At 38.7% G+C, this 26,147-nt stretch overlaps 1 protein-coding gene across 2 annotated transcripts in view; it reads left to right on the top strand.

Annotated features, from left to right (window-relative positions):
- The window catches only part of Galc (galactosylceramidase), a 45,325-nt gene that overhangs the window by 5,675 nt on the left and 13,503 nt on the right, over nt 1–26,147 (top strand). For both annotated transcript variants that reach the window (XM_005343425.2, XM_026780563.1), the window contains exons 2-11: nt 1,486–1,554; nt 1,969–2,032; nt 4,482–4,595; nt 6,068–6,207; nt 6,537–6,575; nt 10,141–10,271; nt 16,886–17,041; nt 19,198–19,322; nt 21,371–21,498; nt 25,383–25,472. In XM_005343425.2, the coding sequence (XP_005343482.1) occupies nt 1,486–1,554; nt 1,969–2,032; nt 4,482–4,595; nt 6,068–6,207; nt 6,537–6,575; nt 10,141–10,271; nt 16,886–17,041; nt 19,198–19,322; nt 21,371–21,498; nt 25,383–25,472 (1,056 nt within the window). The remainder of the gene's footprint in view (nt 1–1,485; nt 1,555–1,968; nt 2,033–4,481; nt 4,596–6,067; nt 6,208–6,536; nt 6,576–10,140; nt 10,272–16,885; nt 17,042–19,197; nt 19,323–21,370; nt 21,499–25,382; nt 25,473–26,147) is intronic.

Here is a 26,147-nt window from a genome sequence, read left to right as displayed (position 1 = left end):
GGGATTAAAGGCATGCACCACAGCTGCCCTAGTGTTTAATAAGGTAGAAAGACCCTAACTTCAGCTTCAATGATGCGTGTAATCACAAAGGGGGCATTTTGACCATCAGGGGACACAGCCTTCAGGTCCTTGGTTCTGTCATGTCTTCCTGCTGCCTAATGAGAGGCACAACCATGAAGACTTAGCTCTAGTTTTTCCTGGCTACCTCATATCTATTCCTTGCCTAACCCTTGATCTGACCTTCCAAAGGACAGGTTTTTGGTTTACTATTGGTTTTCGTTAGTGCCTGTACTTTCTACATATGTTTTCCTATTCTTTCTGTTAACAATCTTGTATGCAGTTTTTTTCATACGGCCCTGCCTTGGGGATTGCTGTGTAGTTGATCATAGTGGTAGCAGCTGGAATTTATGAAGAGAAGGGGAGTGCTGCTTCTTCTCGGCATTACTCTGGTGGCTGTAAGATATTAATGCATAAAATTGTCCGAGATTCATCTCAGTTATTCTTGCCCCCAGATATTTTTGTTTATTTTACATCCCAACAGTGCCTCCCCTCCCTCATCTCCTTTCCTTCCAGCCCCTCCTCCTACCTTCCCTTCTCTCCCACCCCCACACAGTCCTCCTCCATTTCTATTCAGAAAAGTGAGGGCCTCCCAGGGCTATCAACCAAACATGGCATATCAAGTTGCAGTAAAGGCACTCAGCTCCTGTTAAGGCTGGACAGGGCAATCTGGTGTGAGGAATAAGGCCCCAAAATTCCTAGCCCCCAGATATTGATAAATAGTTTAAGATAGATTATTCCAGTTTCAAGACAAAATTGAAATCATGTTTACATTAGTTATTTTTCATGTTGCAAAGACAGAATACCCCAAGTGAATTCAAGGGAGCAGTGATTTATTTTGTTTGAGGTGATTTATTTAGTTTGAGGGCTTGGTCTGTCATGGTTGGGAAGGAGGACGAGGCAGCATGCATTGCATTTACAACTAGACATAGTGAAAGAAGAAGAGAGAGAAATATAGATATGCTGGTCTTTGCTTAGCTACCTTGCTTCTCTTTGGACAGTTTGAGGCCCCAGCCCATGAAATGGTTCTACTCACATTGAGGATGGCCCTTCCCACCTCACTTGTCTAGAAACTCCGTCTCAGACAGGCCCAGAAGTGTGTGGTTCTAGATCCTGTCAAGTTGACTTTGTTAACCATCAACAATGCTTTAGTAGCCTTTATAAGCTTATCTCTCATCAGCTCTTGTACCAGCATAAGAAAACCTGTTAGCTCTTAGAAAAACAATAGGCTTGTGCACCAGGGATTGGGCGCCGACCAAACAGACCAAACAGTGCAGGGAAATGACTCTCCCCAGCTCCATTTGCCCAAGAAGTGGTCCAGTAGGGACATGTGGGATCGGGGGTGGGATGGGCTGCGTGTGAACACTGTAGACAGGTATTGATGATTATATTTGTTTTCATATTTTTTGAAAACTTTTATTTTTTCAGGCAACCTCTAGGCTTCTAGTAAATTACCCAGAGCCCTTTCGTTCTGAAATACTGGATTATCTCTTTAAGGTAAGGAAAATTAATTATCTCCTGGGCTTATGATGTTTTGAAAGTGTATGGTTTTATCAGCTTCCTGGTAGTTTTTGTTTGTTTGTTTGTTTGTTTTTTCTTTTGATTTTTAGAGACAGGGTTTCTCCGTAGCTTTTGGTTCCTGTCCTGGAACTAGCTCTTGTAGACCAGGCTGGCCTTGAACTCACAGACAGCCGCCTGCCTCTGCCTCCCGAGTGCTGGGATTACAGGTGTGCGCCACCACCGCCCGGCTCTTCCTGGTAGTTTTTGTAGACAGTGGCAGATTCTGCTTGGAATAAGCTGCTTTTTGCGTTTCTGCTCTTTTCATCTGTGCAGCCAAAGGCCTCTGTGGATTTTTGTGTTGAGGCTTTACATGATGGAGCATGGTGATAATACTGTTATTTTTTTCCACAGCCAAACTTTGGTGCCTCTTTGCATATTTTAAAAGTGGAAATTGGTGGTGATGGGCAAACGACAGGTAGGAAGATCTGGGAAACAGGATTTCCCCAATTTTAATCTATATGTAAACATGCAGAGCATAAGGAGGGTCAGCTCCTATCAGGTGACTGGTCCTCCACAGACTGTGCTTAACTCGTCTCCCGTCTCATTTTTGGGATGTGTGTGTGCGTGTGTGTGTGTGTGTGTGTGTCTATGTATGTTCATGGCAGTGTGGAGCCTAGAGGACCACTTGAGTGAGTCAGTTCTTTCCTCCCACTGTGTGGGTCCTGGGACTCTAGCTGAAGTTGTCAGGCTGGGTGATATGCACCTTTACCTCCTGAGCCATCTTGCTGATCTGATATTTCTTTTGTTTTTAAAAATTATGTGAAATATAAAATTTTCAAGATAGTATTAATACTCTAAATTGCTCAATTGGAAGTTTATGAAAAAGTTATGAAGAAAAATTTAATTATGTGTAGGACATTAAGATGTTATAAACTCTAAAAATGTATTGTAAAATGCAAGTTGTATTTTAGAAACACAGAGCTTTCTTTTTTAAAAAAAAACAACATATATTAAATAATTAAATCTTTAACCCTCATAATCAAATTTTAAAGTACTTCTGTTCAGTATTTAACTTAATAATTATAGGCTAAGCCCATTAATATTAACTTGAGAATATCTTCTATGTATTTGTCTTCCTGCTAGCGATTTCAAAGTAATTTTTTAAAAGAAAGATGTATTTTGATTTTATGTGTACAGGGTTATGTTTGTATTGATATATGTATACTGTGTGCATGCCTGGTGCCTGCAGGGGCCAGAAGAGGGAGTTGGACTCCCTGGGACTGGAGTATCAGATGGTTGTGAGCCTTCATGTGGGTGCTGGGAGCCAAGCCTACATTCTCTGGAAGAGCAGCCTTTACAGCTGAGGCATGTCTCTAGCTTGCTGGAAGTCACTTTCTAACAGGTACATCTATTGGAGTTTCAGGACAAAAGCCTTGGCATCTAGTGTGACAAACTTGGTTTGACCACTTATCAGGGACACAGCATTGGTGATGGACAGGAAGGGCACTCTTACCATCCAGATCACTCTGGAAGATCAGAGAAAGGTCTAGTGAACCACGGCTTGTTGTGAGGGGCTGACAAGGATTTTGAGGCCGTATTGAAATGGGGAACAGAGGCCTGTGTCTGTGGTTTGGCTAGCTAGGGTTTTGCACGGTTGGCAGAGCAGGTAACCTTGGTCAGGTTGTGCGGTCTGATCATTCATTATCTCAGGGCCGGTTCTGCAAAGGTCCCGAGAAGTCTTTCTCCCTTGAGAGGGCAGCTTGATTTCCCTTCTTACCTACCGTGGGAGGCTGTCTTAGTCTGATGAGATAAATGTGTGTTTGTGGATCAGAACTGTTCTTAGACTCCAAGATAACTGCAGGACAGAGTAATTTAGAACTCCGGAGGGAAAAAGAGGGGCAAAATGAAGTCAGAGAGGGAGAAAATGAGAGGGAGGTAGGTCAGCTGCTGGGCCCTCTTTCGGTATTCATGTGGAATTTATGTGGAAAGAAAAAGGTCCTGCAGAACAGAGGTTTTTCTCAAAAAGTGTCTTTTTCAAAGATTTAGACAGGGTGCCCGTGCCGGCAGGGTGCTGATGCAGATAAGGTGCTCTTGCAGACAGGGTGCCAGTGCAGAGAGGGTGCCGATGCAGACAGGATGCTGATCTGGTGCATTTGCTGAAGCTAAATTAGAGATAACGACACATATGCACATTCTCATGTTGACATTAAAGATGAAATGGTTCAGAAGCATCATTCATAGACAGCTCCATTGAGCAACAAGTGGGGTTTGTGGTGCGTGAAAGCACGTGAGGACTTGGATGTCAGAGAATGACCTCTGACCTCGGTTTTCCTCTGCCAATTGTGAGTGCTAGCAGAGGACTTTGATATTGTGGTATTCACTTTTCCATAAGGCTAGTAGTCATGTTATGTGGTGGAATATAAGAATTGGGGCTCAGGAGTACAGGGATTCATACCCAAAGTTGAGAGTGAAAGTTAAGATGATATGAACTTGAAGTTGGACTCGGGAGCTTGAAAACCTCAGAGAGATCAAAAGCTCAGCAGAATGCGGTCCTGGGAATTTGTAGGAATAAAATGTGATAGCTTCTCTCTCAGTACTGTTTTTTTTTACATAACATTGTGGTTTTATTATTTAAGGATCTTACAGTGTTTAAGATACTAAAAAAATAGGAAATGATATGCTTTACACAGCCACCTTCTTATAAAATTTTCATCTTCACAACTTCACAACTAGAATACAAGGAAAGTGCCACTTTAAAAATTGTTTGTGTTTGTATGTGTATAAGTATATGAGTAGAGTGTGTGTATGATTTTATATATATATATATATATATATATAGAGAGAGAGAGAGAGAACGAACTTGAATAGCTCCAGACAGCACCGTTCATGGGTTATTTCCTTCCTTTTGCTCTCTTCCTGTTCAGATGGCACGGAACCATCCCACATGCACTATGAACTAGATGAGAATTATTTCCGAGGCTACGAGTGGTGGTTGATGAAGGAAGCCAAGGAGAGGAACCCTAATATTATACTCATGGGTAAGGTTACAGTACTTGGGGGTCTCTTTAACTTTTATATTAAGAATCATGCTTGTGATGCCCCTCTCCCCACTAGCAGCTACAAAACATATACAGGACTGATCTTCATTGTCACTGTTTATTATGTTGTATCTTTATGAATTAGAATTTATAATTTTATTGTTTTATAGATATACATTTGATTGATTGATTGATTTTTGAGACAGAGTCTCACTTTGTGACCTAGGGCAGCCTGGAACTTGCTATGTAGCCCAGACTGGCCTCTCGCTCAGCCTCTTGTCTCTGAAGTGCTAGGGTTACAGGCTGATTTATTGTGCCTGGCTTATTATTGCTAAGTCTTGGTGTCATTGCTGTGCTGAAATACCATGACCTCAGAGCAAGTTGGGGGACAAAGGATTTTTTTCTTTTTGCTTACACTTCAGATCACTGTTCATCATCAAAGGAAGTAAGGATAGGAACCCAGACAGGGCAGGATCTTGGAGGCAGGAGCTGGCACAGAGGCCATGGAGCTTTTTAAGGACCTGCTCAACAGAACTTGCTCAGACTGCTTTCCTGTAGAATACAAGCCGGGGATAGCACCTTTCACAATGGGCTGGACTGTAGGCCATCAGTCACTAATTAAGAAAATGCCCTGCCCACATAGAGCTTAGTCCTTAGCAACTGGATAGTTGCTCAAGATGGACTATATTCATTTCGCAGTCCGTAGCAGCATGAACTACTTTAAACAGCCAGAGCTTTGAGCTTTTATCATCCAAAATGAACTCTATCACTCCATCACTTGCTCTTTTGAAGCAGACTTGCATTCAAGCTGAGCTAAATAAAATTATTTTAAATGCCTTCTTTTAAATTACAAAATTTAGTTCCCTTGATGGTTAAAGGAAAGAATATTATTTTCCAAATTAAACAATCACTGAAGAGTGTGTTCTTCCAGAAATGTTTGGAAGAGTGTAAGCATCTTGGAATTGAGCACCTGTTCCCTGCTGTGCTGTTTTCAAGGTCAGACCTCAAGTAGGTGTGGACATTTTCCTGTTAAACCGCAGCCCAGCAAAGACTCACATGGTGGATCTTCACTGTGCTCAGCCTTCTGTTGTTTTAAAATGGTCTGTTGTTTTAATGTCATACATTTTACATAGTGAAATTAGCTTAGGAAAAGTTGCATCATGTTGATTCTGATTTTGCTTTTGGCAGTGAACTAGATGGTAATATATTCAGTTGGAAATTAACTTATTTGAAAATATTGCAGTTGAAGTGGGAATTGTAACCCGTGCCTTTCTGTTCCCTTTTCTGACTTTACAGTCAAAAGAGTCACAGGAAGAATGCGCTCACTCTGAAGTTCCCTTCACAACGGCATTTCCTCTCGAGTCCCTGACATTTATATATTTATATAATGCTCAATTTAGGTTTGCTCATCTTGTTTCTGGTAGTGCCAGTATTGCTTCACACATTCCACTTTACCTTTCTTCTCCCCGCAGGCTTGCCATGGTCATTTCCCGGATGGCTGGGCAAAGGTTTCAGCTGGCCTTATGTAAACCTTCCGCTGACTGCCTACTATATCGTGAAATGGATTTTGGGTGCTAAGCATTATCATGACCTGGACATTGACTATATTGGGGTTAGTAACATATTGGAAATAGGATTTATTTTCGGATGTGTATTTTAGAAAGTTTAGAAAGTAATTTGATTCATATTTTGTTCCATTGAAAAGATTTATAACCATACTTTATGTGTAGAAATACAATTTACATATTGCATTGCACTATGACTTGATATAGTTTTTATTTTTTAATTATTATTTATGTGTATGGGTCCTTCTGGCCTCTGAGAACACTACATGCACAGACATACGTGCAAGCAACGCACCCATACACACTTTAATGATAAGGTTCATTTTCAGCTATTTCAATATTTTCAATTGAGAAATTTTGGATTTTTGTTTTGCAGATTTGGAATGAAAGGCCATTTGATGCCAACTATATAAAGGTCTGTAAAACTGTATAATCTCTTTTTGCTTATACTTTTATACACAGAAGTTTGGAAGACAGATTTGAAACATTGTTTTTGACAGCATAATTGATTTACTAAATGTGCTATAAAATTAAATTCTTAATGTCTATGTTCCTGCTATTGAAAAGTCTGTGTGCAATTCTTCATAGGCCCTGAATGACCTATCTGAAGAGTTGGGTTGAATGTTGAATGTTGGGGCAAGGTTGTGGCTTACAGTGGAATTCATGCTTATTTGAAACCCTTCAGCACCAAAAGGAAAAACAAAATGAAGCAAAACATTAGGCAGGTGTAGTGGTACACCTTTAATCCCAGTACTTGGAAGGCAAAGGTAGGTCTCTGTGATTTTGAGCCCACTCTGGTCTACATAGTGAGTTTTAAGATAGGCAGGATTATATATCTCAACAAACAAGCAAAAAAATGTACCAATGTAAATATTGTGTGCATATATATGTATTAGCTTTATAATTCTGATAAATGTTATAAAAGCAACATATTATTTTAGATTTTAAAGACTCAAGAAATTTAGCTTCATTTGTTTATCATATTTCTGAATTTCATTCAAATATCCATGATATTGTTCTTGTGTCTTGTGGTTCCATTTCTGGCTGTGCTAAGATCCTCTGACTAAAAGCAACTTTGGGGAGGAAAAGGACTTATTTGAATTACATTCCCAAGTCAGTCCCTTACTGAGCCAAATCAGGGCAGGAACTTAAGAAGCTTGGAGCAGAAACCACGGGGGAATGGTGTTGCTGGGCCACTCTCAGTTTCACGCTTAGCTAGCCCAGGGCCATCTGTGTAGGGACTGTGCCTCCCATTGTGAATTAGACCTTCCCATAGTAGTTAGCAGTCAAGGCAGTCCCCACAGATGTGACCACAGGCGAATTTGATCTGGGCAGTCGCTCAGATGATACTCCCTTCTCATGTGACTCTAGCCTGTGTCAAGTTGACAGTTAAAGCTAGCTAGGGTAGAGCATATCACATAACACGGTTCTGTTTGCCATCTCTGGAGAGCAGTACCCAGTATTTGTAAATCTGATTTCACTACTTTTCTTGGATCACTCTAATACCATCAAGTCCCTCCCATGAGGTGGTTGCTATTACCAGTTTCCAGGAAACAGAAAAATGAAATGATTTCTGTTATTGGAAAAACCCAGTAGTTTTACTTTCCATATTTAGCTGTTCACTAGTTTACTTTCCATCTCTGTTTGTCTTGTGTTATGTCACTTTTCTTCAAGAAATACTTTGTAACTACATTTTGTTTAAATTTTGCTGTTTTTCTTCAAATTGAATGCATATGCTTCTAAGAATATCATTTCCAATGGATTTCTTTTCCCTACTCATTTAGTCATCAAAACAGCAGATATTTGTCCAGTACATACTATGTCAGGCACCATTAGCATGTTTGGAATGCAGTGATAGAGAATACTGTTAATGCCCGAAAGAAGTTCTGGCAGAGGGATAGAGAAAAAAATATAATCATAATTCTTCTAAAAGAATAATGAAAAAACTGGTTTTTCAGAAAGTGACTAGAAGAGATGGACTTTGTCCCTGGCTTGGTTAGGAAGGTCGATTGAAAGACTATGTACAGTTGTAACCCCCAGGTTGCTAAGGCAGCCCATGATGTTAAAGTCACAGCTGAAGGTGACGGGAAGAGCACTTGTAAAAAGGTGCATCAGACCAAAGAGCAAGAGAGACACCGAGCCCAAGCAGTAGGCTCCTGGGGTCCCTGGAGTGAGGGCACATTTTAGCAACTTTGTCGTCAGGGAGGAGGTAGGGTATTGTTTTGAGAACATCCATTCCAGCCACATTGCAGATCCATCCAGAGCATGCACGTGTCATTGCCAGGCTGCAGGCCTGACGTAGGGTGGTAAGGTGGTGATGTCAGTGCAGTAGCAGAGGGGTGGATTATTCTGGAGACAAGTGCAAGTGCCATGGTCTAGGAACACAGGTTTAGGTTCCTCCAGATTTCATGTTCCAATGTGGAAACAGTTTTATAGCAACGGAACAAAGAAAAACACATAACTAGACACTTGTCCTATGCATTTGTGGACACACTAAATAGGTGGTTACAGCAAAGCAGAATGGTTAGCTGGAGGCCTCACATGTGATCTGATGATACTCCGAGCCCCTTGGCTGATAGAAACTAGGGTTCTGTTAACCAATGCATCTGCTCAAGTGCTCTGTTAGTCATGGCATGTTAGGTCCAACACAGAGGTGCACCAAAAACAGTGTTTAAAGAGGCTAAAGAATTGTAATTAGCTCAGGACCTGGCATGTCCCAGCCTTTCCCCATCACTGAAGCTCTGATACGCTTACTGTTCTTTCTGGATCTTGTTCATAGAGGTGTGGGAGTGAGTTGGGTATGGGAGATGGCACAGTAGGTTTATTAGAAAACTGAAGCACAGGATTGTTAGTGGAAGGCTATGAGTCAGAAAGATGCAGGGACGGATGGTGAAGGTAGTACACCTCTAGCATAGTAAGAATAGTGTTTGTTTCATTTCTAGGGATGTTAGAATTTCTGTTTTGTTTTGTTTTGTCTTTAGTGTTTTGAGACAGGGTTTCTCTGTGGTTTTGGAGCCTGTCCTGTAACTAGCTCTTGTAGACCACGCTGGCCTCGAACTCACAGAGATTCACTTACCTCTGCCTCCTGAGTACTGGGATTAAAGGTGTGCACCACCACCGCCCAGCCGGAATATTAGAATTATTAACATTTGGTTTCCATTTTCTTTTAAGCTAGTAATTTAATTATTGCTCTAAGATTCACTAGCATTGTTTTGAAGTCAGACTTCATTATTTCATTTAATTTTCTTCTGACCTTGGGGTTTTCCTACACTAATGTCTCTGGATATAGAAGCATTTAATTTATATATTTTTATAGCAGGGGATTTACTGGATTCTGTATTCCTTTGAAATTCCTATTGCAGCATTAAATAATGACAAATGAATATAGGGAGATGTTAAGTTCACATGACCTCAACGAATACATGGTCCTCATTGTGTGAGAAGATGGCTTCTGGAGAGAAGAGGAATTTGTTTTAAGACATCATATATATATATATATATATATATATTAGGATTATGTTTGCTGTGCAGTTACATTCATGATTGACTCTGGCTCATGGTAGTTTGTGATCATGGTGTCTGAGAGTGATGGACAGTTGTGGGTGTGTAAGCCTCTGGGCCTTCTTTACTCATCAACAGATAAAATGGATGTAGATTTTGGGAGGGATGGATCACTCAATAAAGATAACATTTGATATAGGATAAAATTCTGTACAGAGTGCTGTAATCATATCAGACAGAAACTGATTTGTAAATCAGAGCTTACAGATTACGGGCATTTAAAAATGTTTTCAATTGTACTGCATTTGAATATACACACATTTTCTGATTATTGTTTAGAAGTAAGTCCATAAAGACTAGACTAGGTGTTGACGGTCCTCAGATTGCAGAATTTTTCAAAGAATCTCTGGCTATTTTGTTCATAGTCTAACAACTAAAAGCTTGTTAACCTTTGCTGTGATCTATTTATGTCTCCAAAGGAATTAAGAAAAATGCTGGACTACCATGGTCTTCAGCGAGTGAAAATCATAGCAAGTGATAATCTCTGGGAGCCGATTTCTTCTTCCATGCTGTTTGACCGTGACCTCTGGAAGGCAGTTGATGTTATAGGGTAAGATGCTGCTCACTTAGATTATCAGCAGTTCATGGTTTCTTTATCTGGGTGTTAACTGTTCACCTTCTCTACCCCTGTGATTACATTTCATTCAGTATTCACTCAGTAAGACATTGATCTCTCACAGTTCATTCCTATCTCTTTGAGATGTGTTTTGGGGCATTTTCTATGATAATGAAATGTATTGGTGACTTTTTCAATAAATGAGTTAATGTTTAGATGAATAAAACAGGGCTTTATTTAGATTAGAAGATAGGTATGTAGTCTTAGATGTTACCAGGGCAATGTTGTGAACTTAGTGTCTTGCTCAGGCCTCCTATGATGTGACTCCAAGTTCATGCACGAACACTTTGTAAGTGGCTTGGTATGCGCCCTGACTGTCTTTTCTTCTTGTACCCTTAGCATTTGACTCTTAGATGTCTGACTCTAATTATTCAATCTAATTTTATAATTTATAATCTATTTTATAATTTAATTTCTGCCATATAGCTCTCTGGGTCCTTACTGAACTGTGCTCAGAAGTTCAATTTTTTTAAAAAGTAAACATGTGTTCTGTGTATTATGACAGTATATAAGCATTTAAAACTAGAGTCTGCATATGCGTGGAATTTGATTTTTAATCTGTTGTGACACAGCTTAATCTCTGCATATACTTTGTTTCTAAAAGAACTAAATGAATGTTCCTTCATCATGTTTTCATCATGCCTTCCTAAAGATAGTCTTTCCCTTTTTGCCATAAATAATACCATTATTATACCTAGGCATGTAATTGTTTCTTGATATTATCAAATATGTATTATTCTTATTTTGTAGTTTTATTTGTTTGGATCTGCATACATTTAAGATTTATCTATTGGTTGGCAATTAAGTCTCTTTCTATTGATTTATAATTCAGTCCCTTTAACTTCTTGCTTATTTTCTTCTTGTAACTTACTTGGGTGACTGGATCGTTTGTTTTGTAAAGTTTTGTAGTCTATATTTTAACAATTTCATCCTTGTACTTTAACACACATGCTTATCCTGTTTTTCTGGAAAATTGATGAGAGTAAATTAGATATGGGATTTTTTTTGCAAGAGAAAGTGTAATTGTAAATTTATAGTTAAACTTTTTTTTTTTTAATGGAAGATTTTGTCTTAGAATCTGCTTGAACAGCTCAGATCTGAAGGAGGAAAGACTGTTTTTCTTGAATGTGTTTGGCTAGCAAGGCTGTTGGGAGTGAAGGATAGTTTCTGTTGTACTTCATGAAGAAGTGTGGTGTTTCACTGCTCATTAGTCATAAAGGTATTGTAGTGCAATTAGTTTTCCTCTGAGCTATAGCATTACTTCATAGTTTCTTTTGTTCTCATTAATTTAATGTTTTATTGATTGTGGTCATATAATAGTAAATGTATTATTTAAATGCTTTTTTTCTCAAAAATTGCTTTTTGACTTAGGATGTATTTGCTAACAGAAAACAGGTTGGTTGAGTACATAAATTCACTGATATAGTTTAAATGCTCTGTATACTAATTATATTGTTCATGTGATCTGTGTGGAGCTGCTATGTACATTTTCTCTTTAGTACAGTGCTGACTGTTTCGGTCTTACACGGTTGTTTGCATGGGAATTGGTGTCATGTTACTTGGCACATAGATAATGGATGTTTTATCTTTTTGTGTGTTGTAACTATTGTCGATAGGAGGCAGAGGCAGGCGGATCTCTGTGAGTTCGAGACCAGCCTGGTCTACAAGAGCTAGTTCCAGGACAGGCTCCAAAGCTACAGAGAAACCCTGTCTCAAAAAACCAAAAAAAAAAAAAAAGAAAAAAAGAAAATATCATTCTGTAACTTATTCAGTATTTCTTGAACTGAATTCTTCTTTATTGAGATTAAAAGAAATCCTGCTTTCAGTTTTTGTTACTTTAAAATTTTTTTTTATTTTCAAGGTCATTTTATTTTAGATACATTTCTTGCATTGAATTAAATTTTGCTTTCTGATACTGCTCTGAAAAAGGTCTTCATATTTCTTATTAAATCTCTCTCTCTCTGTCTCTCTCTCTCTGTCTCTGTCTCTCTCTCTCTCTCTCTCTCTCTCTCTCTCTCTCTCTCCTTGTTCCCCTCTCTCTCCCTCTCTCTCTCTCTCTCTCTCTCTCTCTCTCTCTCTCTCTCTCTCTCTCTCTCTCTGTGTGTGTGTGTATTTTCCCTTGGAGACCAGAAGAGGATCTTGAATCCTTTGGAGCTGGAGTTATAGGAGTTTGTAAGTTGTCTGTTGTGGGTGTTTGGGAACTGGATTTGCAGCAAGTTCTATTGACCACTGAACCATCTCTCCAGCCCACATTTACAATTTTTGGTGTAACTGATATTTGTGTTTTACATGTGCAGATATTTTCTGTTATTTGATTATGTGTCCTGTGATTCTGGCAAGGCAAACTCTGCTGCTGTGGTGTTTGTCTTCTTGGTTCTTGCTTAAGGAGATGTCTTCCTACTTCGCAAGACTTGCTTTTGTTTCTGCAGGTCTCAGCCATTCTGATTCATAGCTTGCTGCTGGTTGTTTCAGATGGGGATCATTTTATCTCCAAGGAAACATTTGGCAACGTCTGGGAGTGTTTGTAAATATCTTAGATAAAGACCTGTTGTTAGCATCTTATGGGTAGATGCCGGAAGTGTTTGCAGAAATTCCAGGGTACATAGCTCAGCTCTCCCATGTTTATAGTCAGCCCACGATTTTGGTTGTGCTGAAATTGAGGAACTGCTCTATGTTCCTGTGCTCTTTCCTATTTTTTTTTTTTGGTTTTGTTGTTGTTTGTTTTTCCAAACAGAGGTGATGAGGATCAAACTGCATCTGGGATTGTTATTTTCCATGCTAGGCGAGCTAAGTGTGCATACATATGGGCCTATCACCCAGGAAACTGTAAAGGACCCAGGCAGGTTGGAAACCTTTCTGTGCATTTGCCTCAAATTGTAGCTATTATCCTGACCTCTAACAGCAAAGAACAGAAAATTTCATTGCCATGCCATTTCATAGAGGAGCATAGCTTCCCCTCAGTTGAACACTTAGAAATTGACCAGGAAGGAAAATAAATAAAGCAGTTCTCATCTTTTTAACTTAAAAGCTTTACCAGCAAAAAAACAATCATGGAAAAAGTAGATCTGTCTTTAATATTTGTACATCAGTTAGACATGTATGCCTTTAGAAAAACCAGGGAAGCATATTTCTCTTAGATGCTTCTCTGAACTTTGTATGAACTTTGAACTCCTAACCTTTCAGATTGCTTCTATACTGTTTTTATAACTTATAAAATTATGCACACCTTTAATCCCAGTATTCAGAAGGCAGAAGCAGGCCGGTCTCAAGATTTCAACAAGCTATTTGTATAATTGTATTGTTCACCACGTAGGGTGTTTTTATCGGTTGCTCATTACAGATTCCAGGTAAGAAGGAAAGATATTTAATGGGGGTTTTCTCTTCTGTTGTTTTCTCTGGCCAGGGCTGATGTTAAATAATCCTTGTAACTTCAGTCTAAGAGATGTGATTGCAGGCTTGTTTCATCATACCTACCTAATATGATTTCATGATAATAGTTTATGCTCTAGAAAGCCTTCCCTAGGTCAGAATGGCCTAGAACGCTTACTCGACTGAGCAATTTTGTGGTGTTAAATCCTTCCTCAGTGGTTATTTGTATTGTTTCTAGGTTTTGGTCTTCTGAGATATTCATTCCTCCCAGGTTGGTTCCGCTCGCCCCGTTCTCCTAAGGCTTCTGGGTACTTTTCCTCACTGTAAACACGGCTCCTGATTTAGTCTGCTCTGGCATCTCATTCTCATAAGAAGCCTCTCCCATTCCTGAAGAGGCTGTTTGTTACCTGTTGTTGAACTCGTTAAGGCCTTAGGCTTGCCTTGTCCGATATTCTAGCCACCAGTCAGTCACGGGTATCTGTGGTGACTGTTCTACTTTAGGCGTGTCAGAAGTGGGAGGCAGACTTGTCACTGGAGGCTGTGCTTTCATTTCCCAGCCACCCAGTCCCAGGGAATCACACAGAAACTTTTATTAATTACAAATTATTTGCCTATTAGTTCAGGATTATTAACTAGCTCTTACAACTTAAATCAACCCATTTCTAGTCTATATTTTGCCATGAGGCTTGTGGCTTGTTAACTCACATCTTGCTTCCCGGGCAGCTGCTCTCATCTCCCCCGACTCCACCTTCTTTCTCTATCTCTTCTTGGATTTACCACCTAGCTATAGTCTATCCTGCCATAGCCAAAACATCTTCTTTACTAACCAATGGTAATAAAACATATTCACAGCATACAGAGGGGTATAGCACATCCTAGACTAGGTTTTTAATCAAAATCAAAAAACATCTTTTACAATTTTTGTATTGATTACATGTTAAATGATGATTTGGTATGCCAAATTAAATTAAATAATTCAAAAGATATAAACAAAGCTCAAAGATAAATATATGAGGTATATTTAATATAAGAGAAATATTCAGATCTATACAGCTCCAAAAAACCTTAAGAGAAATATAGTTCAGATTATAAAATTGTAAAATGTAGAAATAGTTTGGAAGATGTGTACCGTTATAAAGACAGAGTTAAATTTACTCCTATTATGATCCTCTAAAGATCAATGATAGTGTAGTAAATGTCCTAGGATTTTCCTCCTTTAAAAAATACAGATATAAGTATATGTTCATTGTCTGCATCAGACAAGCTGGGTATGGTGGCTCATGCCAATGGGACCTGGTCACAGAAAACAACAAGTATAGCAGACATACATGTTCTAGATTGCCAATTAGAAATATCCTAATTTTTAATATATTGACAATTTGTATTTGCTGAAGTGCCAAAACCAAACACAGTGATCACAGTATAAAGTTAGGGGATATAAAAATGAGATGTAAGAATATGTTAGAATATGTTAGAATTATAGGTTTGTAGTCATTAGTAGTTTGAAGATTAGCAGTTTGATTTTTTAAGTTTGGTTTAATAAGGTAAGTATATAATTTCTTAGACCTAGAGGGAGCTGAGATGCTCTTGGATGTTCGTCAGGTTAACCTGCAGCCTGGCTCAGCTGTGTTGAGCCGCTTGACATGGTCCTATTGGAGCTTCACTTCTCTCCAGAGTCTCTGTTGGCACTCTGTTATATGCGGCCTGTGATTCAGTTCTTCCTGCCCTTCATGCTATTCCTCAACACACCTTTACTGATCCAAATGATTCCCAAGCAGGGCTTTCTGCTAAAATGACCTGGCCTAAGATGATGTTGATTAAAAGGTCTTTAAAGTCATTCTTTTGGTGGTGTACTACCCAAGAAAGTATGAGGACTAGAATTGTGCATATTAAATCTCCATTATTCTGCTTTGTATTTATCCTGCTTGTTTGTGAATAATTAGCCTGGGAAGTTTGTACTCTTACTCTGAAGTTTAGCAAATGTACTCTTATTACTGTATCACATATCAATCTAGTTTCTAATTTACATTTAATATCTTAGTCATATTGATTCACTTAATCGGTAGTGTCTACAGTTGTCATGAGAGCAGTATTTTATCCTTGCAACAATTGGTATATATTTATACTTTACCAGACCGAGTCTGTTCCCATGCTAGAATGAAAGGGCCTGGTCTTCTGAGACAGATTCTCAGTTGCTGCACTTTTGATGTCTTCCCTAGGCATTTCTTTGTCACTGGAGTCTGTCCTCTGTCTTGCAGGCTAAGTAGCGGCATTTGTGGATTCTGCTTACTAAGTTCAGTTGTTAAACCTTTCCTGCTTCAGTAGGGACAGTTGACAAAGTGTTCCGTTATCGCTGCCTAGCCCCCTTCAGGACTGAAATCCCCATGGTTGAGGATAACTACCGCTCTGAGACAGTAACTTAATTTTCTCAGCGTAGTTCATTCTTTTCACACAAGAATTAGTGATGCACTATTATCGGTGCAGCTTTTGTGGCTTTGTTTCAGAGCTTTACCTTGGACTAAGTGCCAAGATTTCTGTCTCCAAAGGACAGGAATATGGGAGAGGTTGCTTCTTCTTTGGTTGGGCACCTCAAGTTGGGCAGTGGTGGCACATAACTTTAATCCCAGCACTCGGGATGCAGAGGCAGGTAGATCTCTGTGAGTTCGAGGCCAGCCTGGTCTACAAGAGCTAGTTCCAGGACAGGCTCCAAAGCTACACAGAGGCCCTGTCTCGAAAAATCAAGAAAAAAAAAAAAGACTCACTCACCTTGCTTGACCTCTTCCTGGGTGTTTTCCTCCTGTCCAAAGCTCCCCAGCTTCCCCTGGAAAGGGCAAATCTTTCTTTGTTCTCCACTTGTAGTGATCCAGATTGTGGCTACTTTAACCTTCGTTAGTCAACTTACTTCCATCTGTTTAAGGTTTTGTGAATATTGTCATTTCATTCTGTGCATGGCTGAATGTTCTGCCTTTCTGTCTACCTGCTGTCATTTGGAGAGTGCCCACAATGGGAGAGTGGGAAGCGGTTGCCTCCTTCCCATCTTCCATCTTTCTTCTGGAAGCTGCTTGACCGTATTAAAATAGCAGACTTTGGCAAAGACGTGTATTCCAGCTCACTCATCTCTTGTATGGAAGTGGTACCTCTGCCTGCTCCCCACCGCTACCCTTGGTTTTCTCTTCTAGAGCTCATTATCCTGGAACGCGGACAGTGTGGAACGCAAGGATGACAGGGAAGAAGCTTTGGTCGTCGGAAGATTTTAGCACCTTCAACAATGATGTTGGTGCAGGCTGTTGGGGTCGCATATTGAATCAGAACTATATCAATGGCAATATGACCTCGTAAGTTATTTGTAGTCTTTTATTATATTGTATTTATTATTATAATGTATTTTATAAAATACAATAAGTAGAAAAGTATAATGGGCTGCTGTAATTTCATGCTCTAGATTCAGTGGTTTTTAACATATGCTTTATTGACTTAATCTACATATGCCTAATATTTGTCTAATTTATGCCTTCTTTTCTGCATGAATTTGACGATTTATGTTTGAGAAGAGTCTGTATTAAGTAACGTTGTTTTCACTGAGGTACAGTCTACTCAGGCAGAGCAATGATCTTTGATAATTTGCATATATTTTAAATTACTTTGTGTCATTTCATACCTTCATATTTTAGTGTGTATCTCCAGAGCATTCGGATATTTTCTCACATTATTATATTATTTTCATAAATATGAGCATATGAAATATTTCTAATTCTTAGTCTTTATTCATATTTATCTAATTCTTCACAAAACCAAGTTTGTAAAGACAACACAATCGCTTTTATCCTTAAAGGGAACATTTCCTAAATGATTTGATGACAGCTAAGGAGTAATTAGATGCCAGTTAGCCTTATAAGATAATTGTAAGTCTAATAAAAGCAAGCCAATATGCATACTTTTGTGGTTGCTTGTTCGGTATTAGGGTGATGCATGTTCTTTGCAGACACTGAGAAAATGAAGATGAGTACCAAGTGAGACAAAGCTGCCTTTAATGTTGCCATCTTGAAATAATGGTCCTTAAAACATCCCCTTATTTTTATAGACTTTTAATTAATATATTGACACCTTGGTATATGGTCTGTTGAGCAAGCCGCTTCTTACTTAACGTATTGTGACGTTTTTCTCGTGTTAAGTATATTTTTACATCTCGTGCTTTTTTGTTTTGTCTTGTTTTTGAGACAGGGCCTTCCTATGTTGCTTAGGCTGGCCTTGAACTCTCTATACTCTCGCTCAATCTCCTGAGTGCTGAAGTTATGGACATACACCACCACTTCCAGATACTTATCATACATCCATATATATTCTGTCACATAAACAAGTATTTCCTAACTATGGCCTGTCTTAAGACATCGTGCAGTTCCTAAACAGCAGCTCACTTCTATCGTCCTTGTACATCTGGTCGGTACTTAGGGCAGTTCTGTTGATGCCCAAGATTGGGAAACACTTGGAACAAAATAGAGAATGCCAGCCATGTGTGACCCAGATCATGAGAATTCTTATGATGTTCTCCACTGATAGTGTGTGTGTGTTTTATTAGCATTATTATTTTTGCTTTATATTGAGGTAATGAGAAGGTTTAGATTTTCTAAGCATGCCAGAATAGCTTTGTGTCTTGGGAGAGCACTTGGTCAGGGAAGTGGAATTCTTAGGTGGGTGCTGTTAATATATCAGCTGCAAGGAACCCATAATGTTTTGTGCTTGAATTTTCTGAGAGCCATAGGACTGTACTCCTGGAGCTAGTATGTGCTGTAAACTGTTAGTGTCTCTCACCTCAAAGAAAGGGCCCCAAACAGGCCAGCAGGCTATCTGAGTTGGTACTTTAGCACTTTAGCGGAAGGAGGAAGGATAGAGGCTGGGGTTGTGTCAATACAGTTAATCCTCCCAGCCACCTGGTGATTCAGGTGTAATCATCATCTTCAGTCCACAGGGGAGGGAACAGCGGTCAGCAGAGGTGAGGCTGTGGAGTCCTGATTTGAACCCAGTCTAGGAGTCCTTGTTTTCAAGCTGCAGCAGCTCCAAGTCAAGTTGGTGGCAATCACATTATGAAGGTGGGGACTAGGAAGGCTGTTCATGAAGAGCAGTTATAGATAAGCTCTTACTTGTACTGATTTTGCATTTTTGACATGTCAGGTTAGCCTGAATTCTTGCATATAAATGTGTGAATGTAAATGTGTATGCATGTGTTTTACATGAATACATATGTGTGTTTTCAAGAATATATACATGTGTGTATATATTAATTTTTAATTCTCTGATTCACTGTTAAAATGCTCGGCTGTGCACTGCGCTGAATTTTTAAAGATGAAAGTGAACTGAGACATCATATATTTTGTTTGGGGTACTTAAAGTTTATGTTCACTTACATATCATTCTGAGATTTTTACTCCAGTTGTTTAAATATTTATACTACATAGTACTTCGGTGTTTCTTCTTTTCCAACTTAATGTTTTAGCACAATTGCTTGGAATTTGGTGGCTAGTTACTATGAGGAATTGCCTTATGGGCGAAGTGGATTGATGACAGCCCAAGAGCCATGGAGTGGGCATTATGTGGTAGAAGCTCCTATTTGGATAACAGGTATGAATGTCTAGATTCCATCTCTCTCTCCGCAGAAAGCACTGAAGGAGGTTATCAAACTGTTCATGCTTCAAGTGTTTGACTCTTTTAAGGGAGTTATGCCAGTGTTTCATAATACTATTTTGGGTAACCTGACTGTTTTCTGTATTTTATACTTGGCTATTCTAAGATCAGGCCCTTATAAAGGGAGAATAAAGAGGGGACAGATAGCACCATAGGGAAAGGGGATGCCCAGTGATGGAGACAGAGGTAATCATGTAAGTTTATGATCCCAAATCATCATTATAACTGATGGAATGAATGTAGTTAGAAATATCCAGCTAAGCTCAGCATGTCTAGGAGTTTTGGGGTTATTCTTTATGTCAGTTCCATTTTATTGATTGCACTAAAGTGAGTGAATATAATATATTAATTTTGATACTAATAAAATTATAATCATTAACCAAAAGAAATAAACATGTTATATAAAATAATATGACTTTACAGTGGTCCCTAAATCTACTAAGTGTTTGAAGATATACAACTGTAGGTAGAGTTTTCTCATCCCAGCAGCCACTTCTTCCCAAATAACCACAAGATAGTCTTATTATTAATTACAAATGCTCAGCCGATAGCTCAGGCTTTTTACTAGCTATCTCTTACATTTTAAATTAATCCACATTTTTTTTAAATCTACCCTCTGCTATGTGGTTCATGGCTTGTTATCTCATTTTTTTAATATTCCCTGTTTCCTCTGTTGGCATCGCCTCTGGCTCCATCCTTCTTCATTCCGGCATCCTTAGTTTGGTTGTCCTACCTATACTTTCTGCCAGTCAGCTTTTTATTAAACCAATTCAAGTGACAAATATTTACAGTATAGCAAAGGATCATTCCACAGCAATGAGTTTTAGAAAAGATAAAATTATGACTCTCATATAGATTAAAAAATGGTCATACACTGAAGATTTTATGTTTCTCACATGAAAGGAAGAAACCAGGTAAATGCTAGAACGAGCTTAGAGGAAAAGTCATCAAGGCAAAGCAACTTGAGATTAATTATAAATGGAGACAAGATTAGTTTCTCACAACTGGGAGGAAATCAATTAAAATATCTTCTAGACATGACATAGTTTTCATGGCTCAAAGACAGGGCTGTCAGATCTATGTACTTCCAATGAAATCCAGGTCTTCTTCAGTATCAGTCACATTCAAAGGAACATAACCATATTAATAGCTAATAACCTCATAAATAAGATAAATAACAATAGTGAAAAATTTTAATTTTAGTAAAATATTTAACATATATATTTATTGTGTGTCAAAATTATACCATAGTCTTTAAAAACCCAATTTTTTCCAAAGAAAGATAATTCTAAGTCAACTTGCTTTAATTTAAATCCACATTTTGATAATTTTCTTTTTTTGTGTGTTATTCTCTGATTGTAATCATGGCATTAGTTTAAATTCCTTAAGTAGCTCTTCAAAATAGTGGAAAAATTAAGCAAGACTTCTATGTGTTGGTTGGACAGCCTCTTAGTTGTTGGCATTGTTTCACTTAGTTAGGTGAAGTAACCCCCTTCTAAATTTCTGACTTTGGGGCTTTGGTAGGAACATGGAATACTACTTAGTTTATTTTCAGGACCAGATTCAGAGGTGACAGTATTTAGGAACAAATCTGTTTAAGACCAAATTATAAAATAGTTCTGAGATACATTTATTAACTTTTTAAAAGTTCCTTTTAAAAAATTCTTTTAATTCTTCCCTGCTCTGTTCGAGTGGAGCAGGTACTGACGACCACGGCTTGGGAAGAGTAACTTAGTTGTGCGCTTTGAGAATGGGAATGCACAACCACTGTTCCTGAATTTCCAGGTTGATTTAATCTCATCGGTCACTCAGAAAGCCCTCCTGCCTTTACACTTTTCTGCTGAAGTATTTAAAAAATGGAAGCATGAAGTCAGGAGATAATTTTTTATAATAGAACGTAGCTGGTTAGAATCAGTCAGTTCTTTCTAGTCAGTAGACTGTTTTCTTGTACAGTCGTCTCATTCACATCTTCTTCTTCTCTGTAGCTCATACAACTCAGTTTACTCAACCAGGCTGGTATTACCTGAAGACAGTTGGCCATCTAGAGAAGGGAGGAAGCTATGTAGCTCTGACTGATGGCTTGGGGAACCTCACCATCATCATTGAAACCATGGTAATGTTTTGTTGTTGGTCCACAACTAGTGGGCACCTATTACTTCACCAGAAACTTGGTCTTCAGAGACAAGAAGGGCATTATGTTCTCCCGGGCATAGAGGGCACTTCTCTAAGAGTCTTATGACTGGTTCCCTTGGAGAAAGGTGGGGGAAAGGGTCTGATGGGTACCTTGCTCCTCATGTTGTTTCTAAGACTTCTTTATCCTTAAAGATATATTGGGATAGCCAGCCTTGATCCTCACCGTGGCTTCTTAGGAAAGCTGTAGTTAACACTCCTATGGAAGGTTTCCTGGGACCATGTGCGTTAGTCCCTTTGAGTGTGTAGGTAGGAGCGGGCCTGGCCTGCCAAGTTAAACAGTAACTTTAATAGGGCAAAGATTGCCACTTGCCTGTGCCATTTCTCCTTGCTACCAGTGGTTCCTAAGGCTTCCAGTATCACCATGTCCTCTCTAGTAATTATTGTCCATATCTTTGTATGACGACTCTATAGGCTATGAGGTGGTGTCATTGTAATTTTATTTACCTTTTCCTTGTGACTAATGGTCCTGGCTGTTTATTCATATGCTCTCTGGCTAGCTGTATGTTCTCACTGGAGAAATGTCTATTAAAATCTACACTGTCCATTTCAGTTAAGAGGATTTTTTATTTTTTCTTGAATTGTAAGAGTTCTTCATATAATCTATCCAGCACCCCTCAGAAACACATGTGGCTTCTCTGTATTTGCTCCCATCCTTATAGCATACACAGGGTAGGCCAGGCTAATCTCAGAGTCATAATCCTGCTGTGTCAGTATCCCAATGCTGGCGTCGCTAGGCCCAACCTGTCTCTCTCTTTCTAATGGCATTCTCTGAAGTAAAAATGTCTAAACTTGTGTATTTTTTGGTAAGATTGCCGTTATTTTAAGTCTTACATTTAGGTTTCTGATCCTGTTATTTCTTGAGGTGCTTAGCATTTGTTCAGCTTCTTCCTGAGTGTGTGTGTGTGTGTATGCGTGTGCACGCACACCTAGTTAGTCTTCCACCATGTCTTGAACAGTCTATTTTTCCACTTGAATTATTTTGCATACATGCTGAAAAGCAATCTTTAACAAATTTGGGTTTTTTTTTTCCATACTTGTGCTGTAGTGGTTACCATTGCATCTTAATCCCTATACTTCTGAGTGAGGGTTTGATGGGAGAGTTTAGCTTTGATCAATTTCAAGGTTGGTTATTTTGGGTACTTTGAATTTCAGCATGAGTTTTAGGACTAGCTAATTAGTTATTGCAAGCAGACAGCCTATGATTGATACTTTACTTACTCTGCATATGAATATGGAGAAGCATTTGCATTCTACCCTGCCACTCAACAAATGTGGGGGTCTTTCTGTGCTTATGCCTTACTTAATTTCTCCATGGTATGTTGTCTTTTTCATTGTGGAATTCATATTTCTTTTTATTAATTTAGTAAACTTATCTATTAAAATTTTAAATTTTTATTGATTTGTTTCTTATTAATATTGCTGGGTGTTTTATTCTTCCAGATCCTACTATAAATAGGTTGTCTCAATTTTATTTTCAGAGTGTTCATTTTTCATGTGTAGAAATGCAATTGATTCTTATGTATTGATCTTGTCCTCACAACCAGTTCTTTCTGTGGATTACTAGAGGATTTTGTTTAAATGAGCACACCAAGTGAGCAAGATTCTTTCAGTCCTCCCGGTAGTCCTCCCATTATCATTCTAGAAACTTTGTGTTTCCTTTGCTTGCCCAGTTGTCCTGCCCTGCCGCTGATCTAGAAAAAAAAATCACTGTAGAGTGTGCTCTTAGCTGCTGGTGTTGCGTCAGTGTGTAGCACTTCAGGTTGAGGATTTTGCCTTTTGTAGGGAGGAGCGCGTTGAATCCTTTTAGTCAGAGTTCTGGTTTCCCCTGCATGCATGCTTGTGCTGCTTTTGCCCGTTATGCACTCTGATCATGGGCTAGATTATCCTGAGTGACTTCTGTGTGTGGAACCACCCATGCATGCCCGAGATTATCATCCTGATGTCATTCAGTATCCTCTGTATTCTGTATTGGATTCAACTTCCTAGATCCCCTAGGATTTCCTCCCCTCGTGATGCCTTTTTGGGTCTGGTAGAGGAATAGTTACTAACCCCATGGAGTGATTTGGGAATGTTTCTAGAGAATTTTTGAAGGTCTGGTGCTCTTCAAATGTTTGACAGAATTCATATATGATAGCATCTGGCCCCAGGATTTTTCTTCATGAGTTTAAGGATCTTTTCACTCACTGTAGGTCTGTTCAGATGGTATGTTTTCAGAAGCGTTGGGATTTTCTGTTTTTCTGTCTTTTTTGTCCTTCAGATCTGTGTTATTTAACACAGAGGCCTATGTTCAGTTCCTTTTCTACTCAGATACAGCTGGTAGGAATGTTCCTAATGTTCCTCCTTTGGTCCCAACCTTAGTCACTCAAGTCACGTCTCTTTCTTCTTGGTTGGTCTTCTAAAGGTTTATTTATCTTTCCGAGGGAATAATATTATTTTTATTTGTTTTCTTTGTTGCAGTATTTCACACCAGTATTTATTGTCTTTATTTTCCCCCTATGGATTTGCTTTGTTCTTCTGAAAACTGTTCAGCTTCTTGAAATAGAAGTCAAGGTGTTATTCCTTTGAACCTCAAATATATAAACATAAATCGGCTTTACTTCCTCTGTAGGCGGTGCTTTAGTGTACTTCATCCCTTTTCTGTTTCGTTTTAACATTTTTAATCACAAAGTATGTTTTTTTATTGTCCTTGTGATTTGTTTCTCGACTTTATTGCTCAGTACCAAGGTATCTTTATATTTGTGTTTCTGTGAAATTTGCAACTTTCATTGTTGATGCTTCATCTCATCCCATTCTGATTGGAGAGCGTACTTCCCGGTGTTCCTGAGAGGAGTTGCAGCTGTTGCCTTGCCCGTGGGCCATCCTGAACACTGACTGGAACAGACTAGGTGCCCTGTTGCCTGTGGAATTCCACATGACTCTTTCTTAGATCTGTTTGGTTGTTTGTGTTCATTTCTCTGCTGTGAATTATGACAAGTAAAATCTCAACCTTGTAGAATTGTCTACAATTCTCCTCTCTTCTGTTAGTTTTTGTTTTCTATGATTTTGAGATTTTCTTGGTGTTACTTCAGATATTTTAATGTATTGACTTCTGGCATTAAATTTTCTCACTGTTTTTATTTTTTCTTTTGTTTTAAAATTGATTTTCCCTTTTTGTCATTGCTACTTTTTTGGTGGCATCTGTTAGTGTATTTATTTCCCTTAATCTTTGTTTTCAGCCCGTTTCTTTGAACGTAAAGCTTATCTCCTTTTCAAAAGCACATAGTTGGGTCTTGCTTTTCTTAAACTTATCTGGCATTGTGGTTCAATTGTTGGATAAGCACTAGTGTTGCTATGGTTGAGTTTCCTTTGTCCTGGGCAGATGCAGGGATGCTCTTCTGCCTTTTCATTCCCTTTAGGCTTTTATCTTTTCCCATTTTTAATTATACACATCACATTTCCAACAGGAAGAGAACAGAATCCTGTGAAATTATTACTTTCAATGATTTTTTACGAGTGAAGAGAAGAAAAGAGGACAGTATATATTTATATCACCTTTATATTTAATTTATTTATGGTTCTTGTTCTTTGGATCTGTTTCTATGTATTTAACTTGCCATTAGGGTCATTTCCTTATTCTAAGCTTTGGCCAGGCACACCTTCATTAAGGTTATGTTATGAATGTATTTTTTTATAGTTTGAAATAAATTCAAATTTGTTATAAATGTTTGCTTCTTTTGCTACTCTTCAAGCATTGATTATGTAAAGTTTCCCCCACAATATAGTGTGTATATTATTTGGATAACTTACATGACTCTCTTCCCTCAGAGTCACAAACACTCCATGTGTATACGGCCATATCTACCGTATTATAATGTCTCACGCCAGCTGGCCACCTTCACTCTCAAGGGATCTTTGGTAAGTACGTATGTTTGACTTTCATTTTGCTTTCAAAATTTGTGTTGGGGTTAGACAGATGGCCTAGTGGTTAAGAGTGCTTGCTACTTTGTTTAAAGATGGGAACCTCTGTCAAATAACTCACAACTACATAGAACTCTAGCTACAGAGGATCTCATGCCTTCTTCTGGCCTCCAAATGTCACACATGTGAGCATACAGAAATAAGCAAATAAAATAAATCTTTACAAATTTATGAAAATTTTGTGTTATATTACAGGCCATCAGTTCTTAAAGTCTTGAAGTCATGTATTATATAATTACTAAGAATTTATATACAATTGGAACCTGTCCTGGTGCCTTGTATCTCCTGCATTTCCTTTTTCAATAATAGTCTTATGTAATAGCTGGTCTAGCCTGGCCTCACTACACAGTGGAGGATGACCACAAACTCCTGAACATCCCACCTTTTCCTGCTGAGTGCTGGGATCACAGCCCTGTGCCAGTACACCTGCTTCAGGGGGTGCTGGGCAAGGAATGCTAGGCAAGCCCACCACCAGCTGAGCCATTTTAACAGCCTCTTCTGACCTGACCTTCACAAACAAAAACAGAGGCCAGTATAGGACAAAGCTGCCTGTGGCTTTGGGGACTTGGAAAACTATCAATGGTGGTCTAAGATCAGTTCTGTGGCCTAAGG

The sequence above is a fragment of the Microtus ochrogaster genome, chromosome 1 (assembly GCF_000317375.1).
Source record: "Microtus ochrogaster isolate Prairie Vole_2 chromosome 1, MicOch1.0, whole genome shotgun sequence".
Taxonomy (NCBI): Eukaryota; Metazoa; Chordata; class Mammalia; order Rodentia; family Cricetidae; genus Microtus; species Microtus ochrogaster.
Note: the sequence above shows the minus strand (reverse complement) of the source record. Positions and strands in the feature narration are given on the sequence as shown.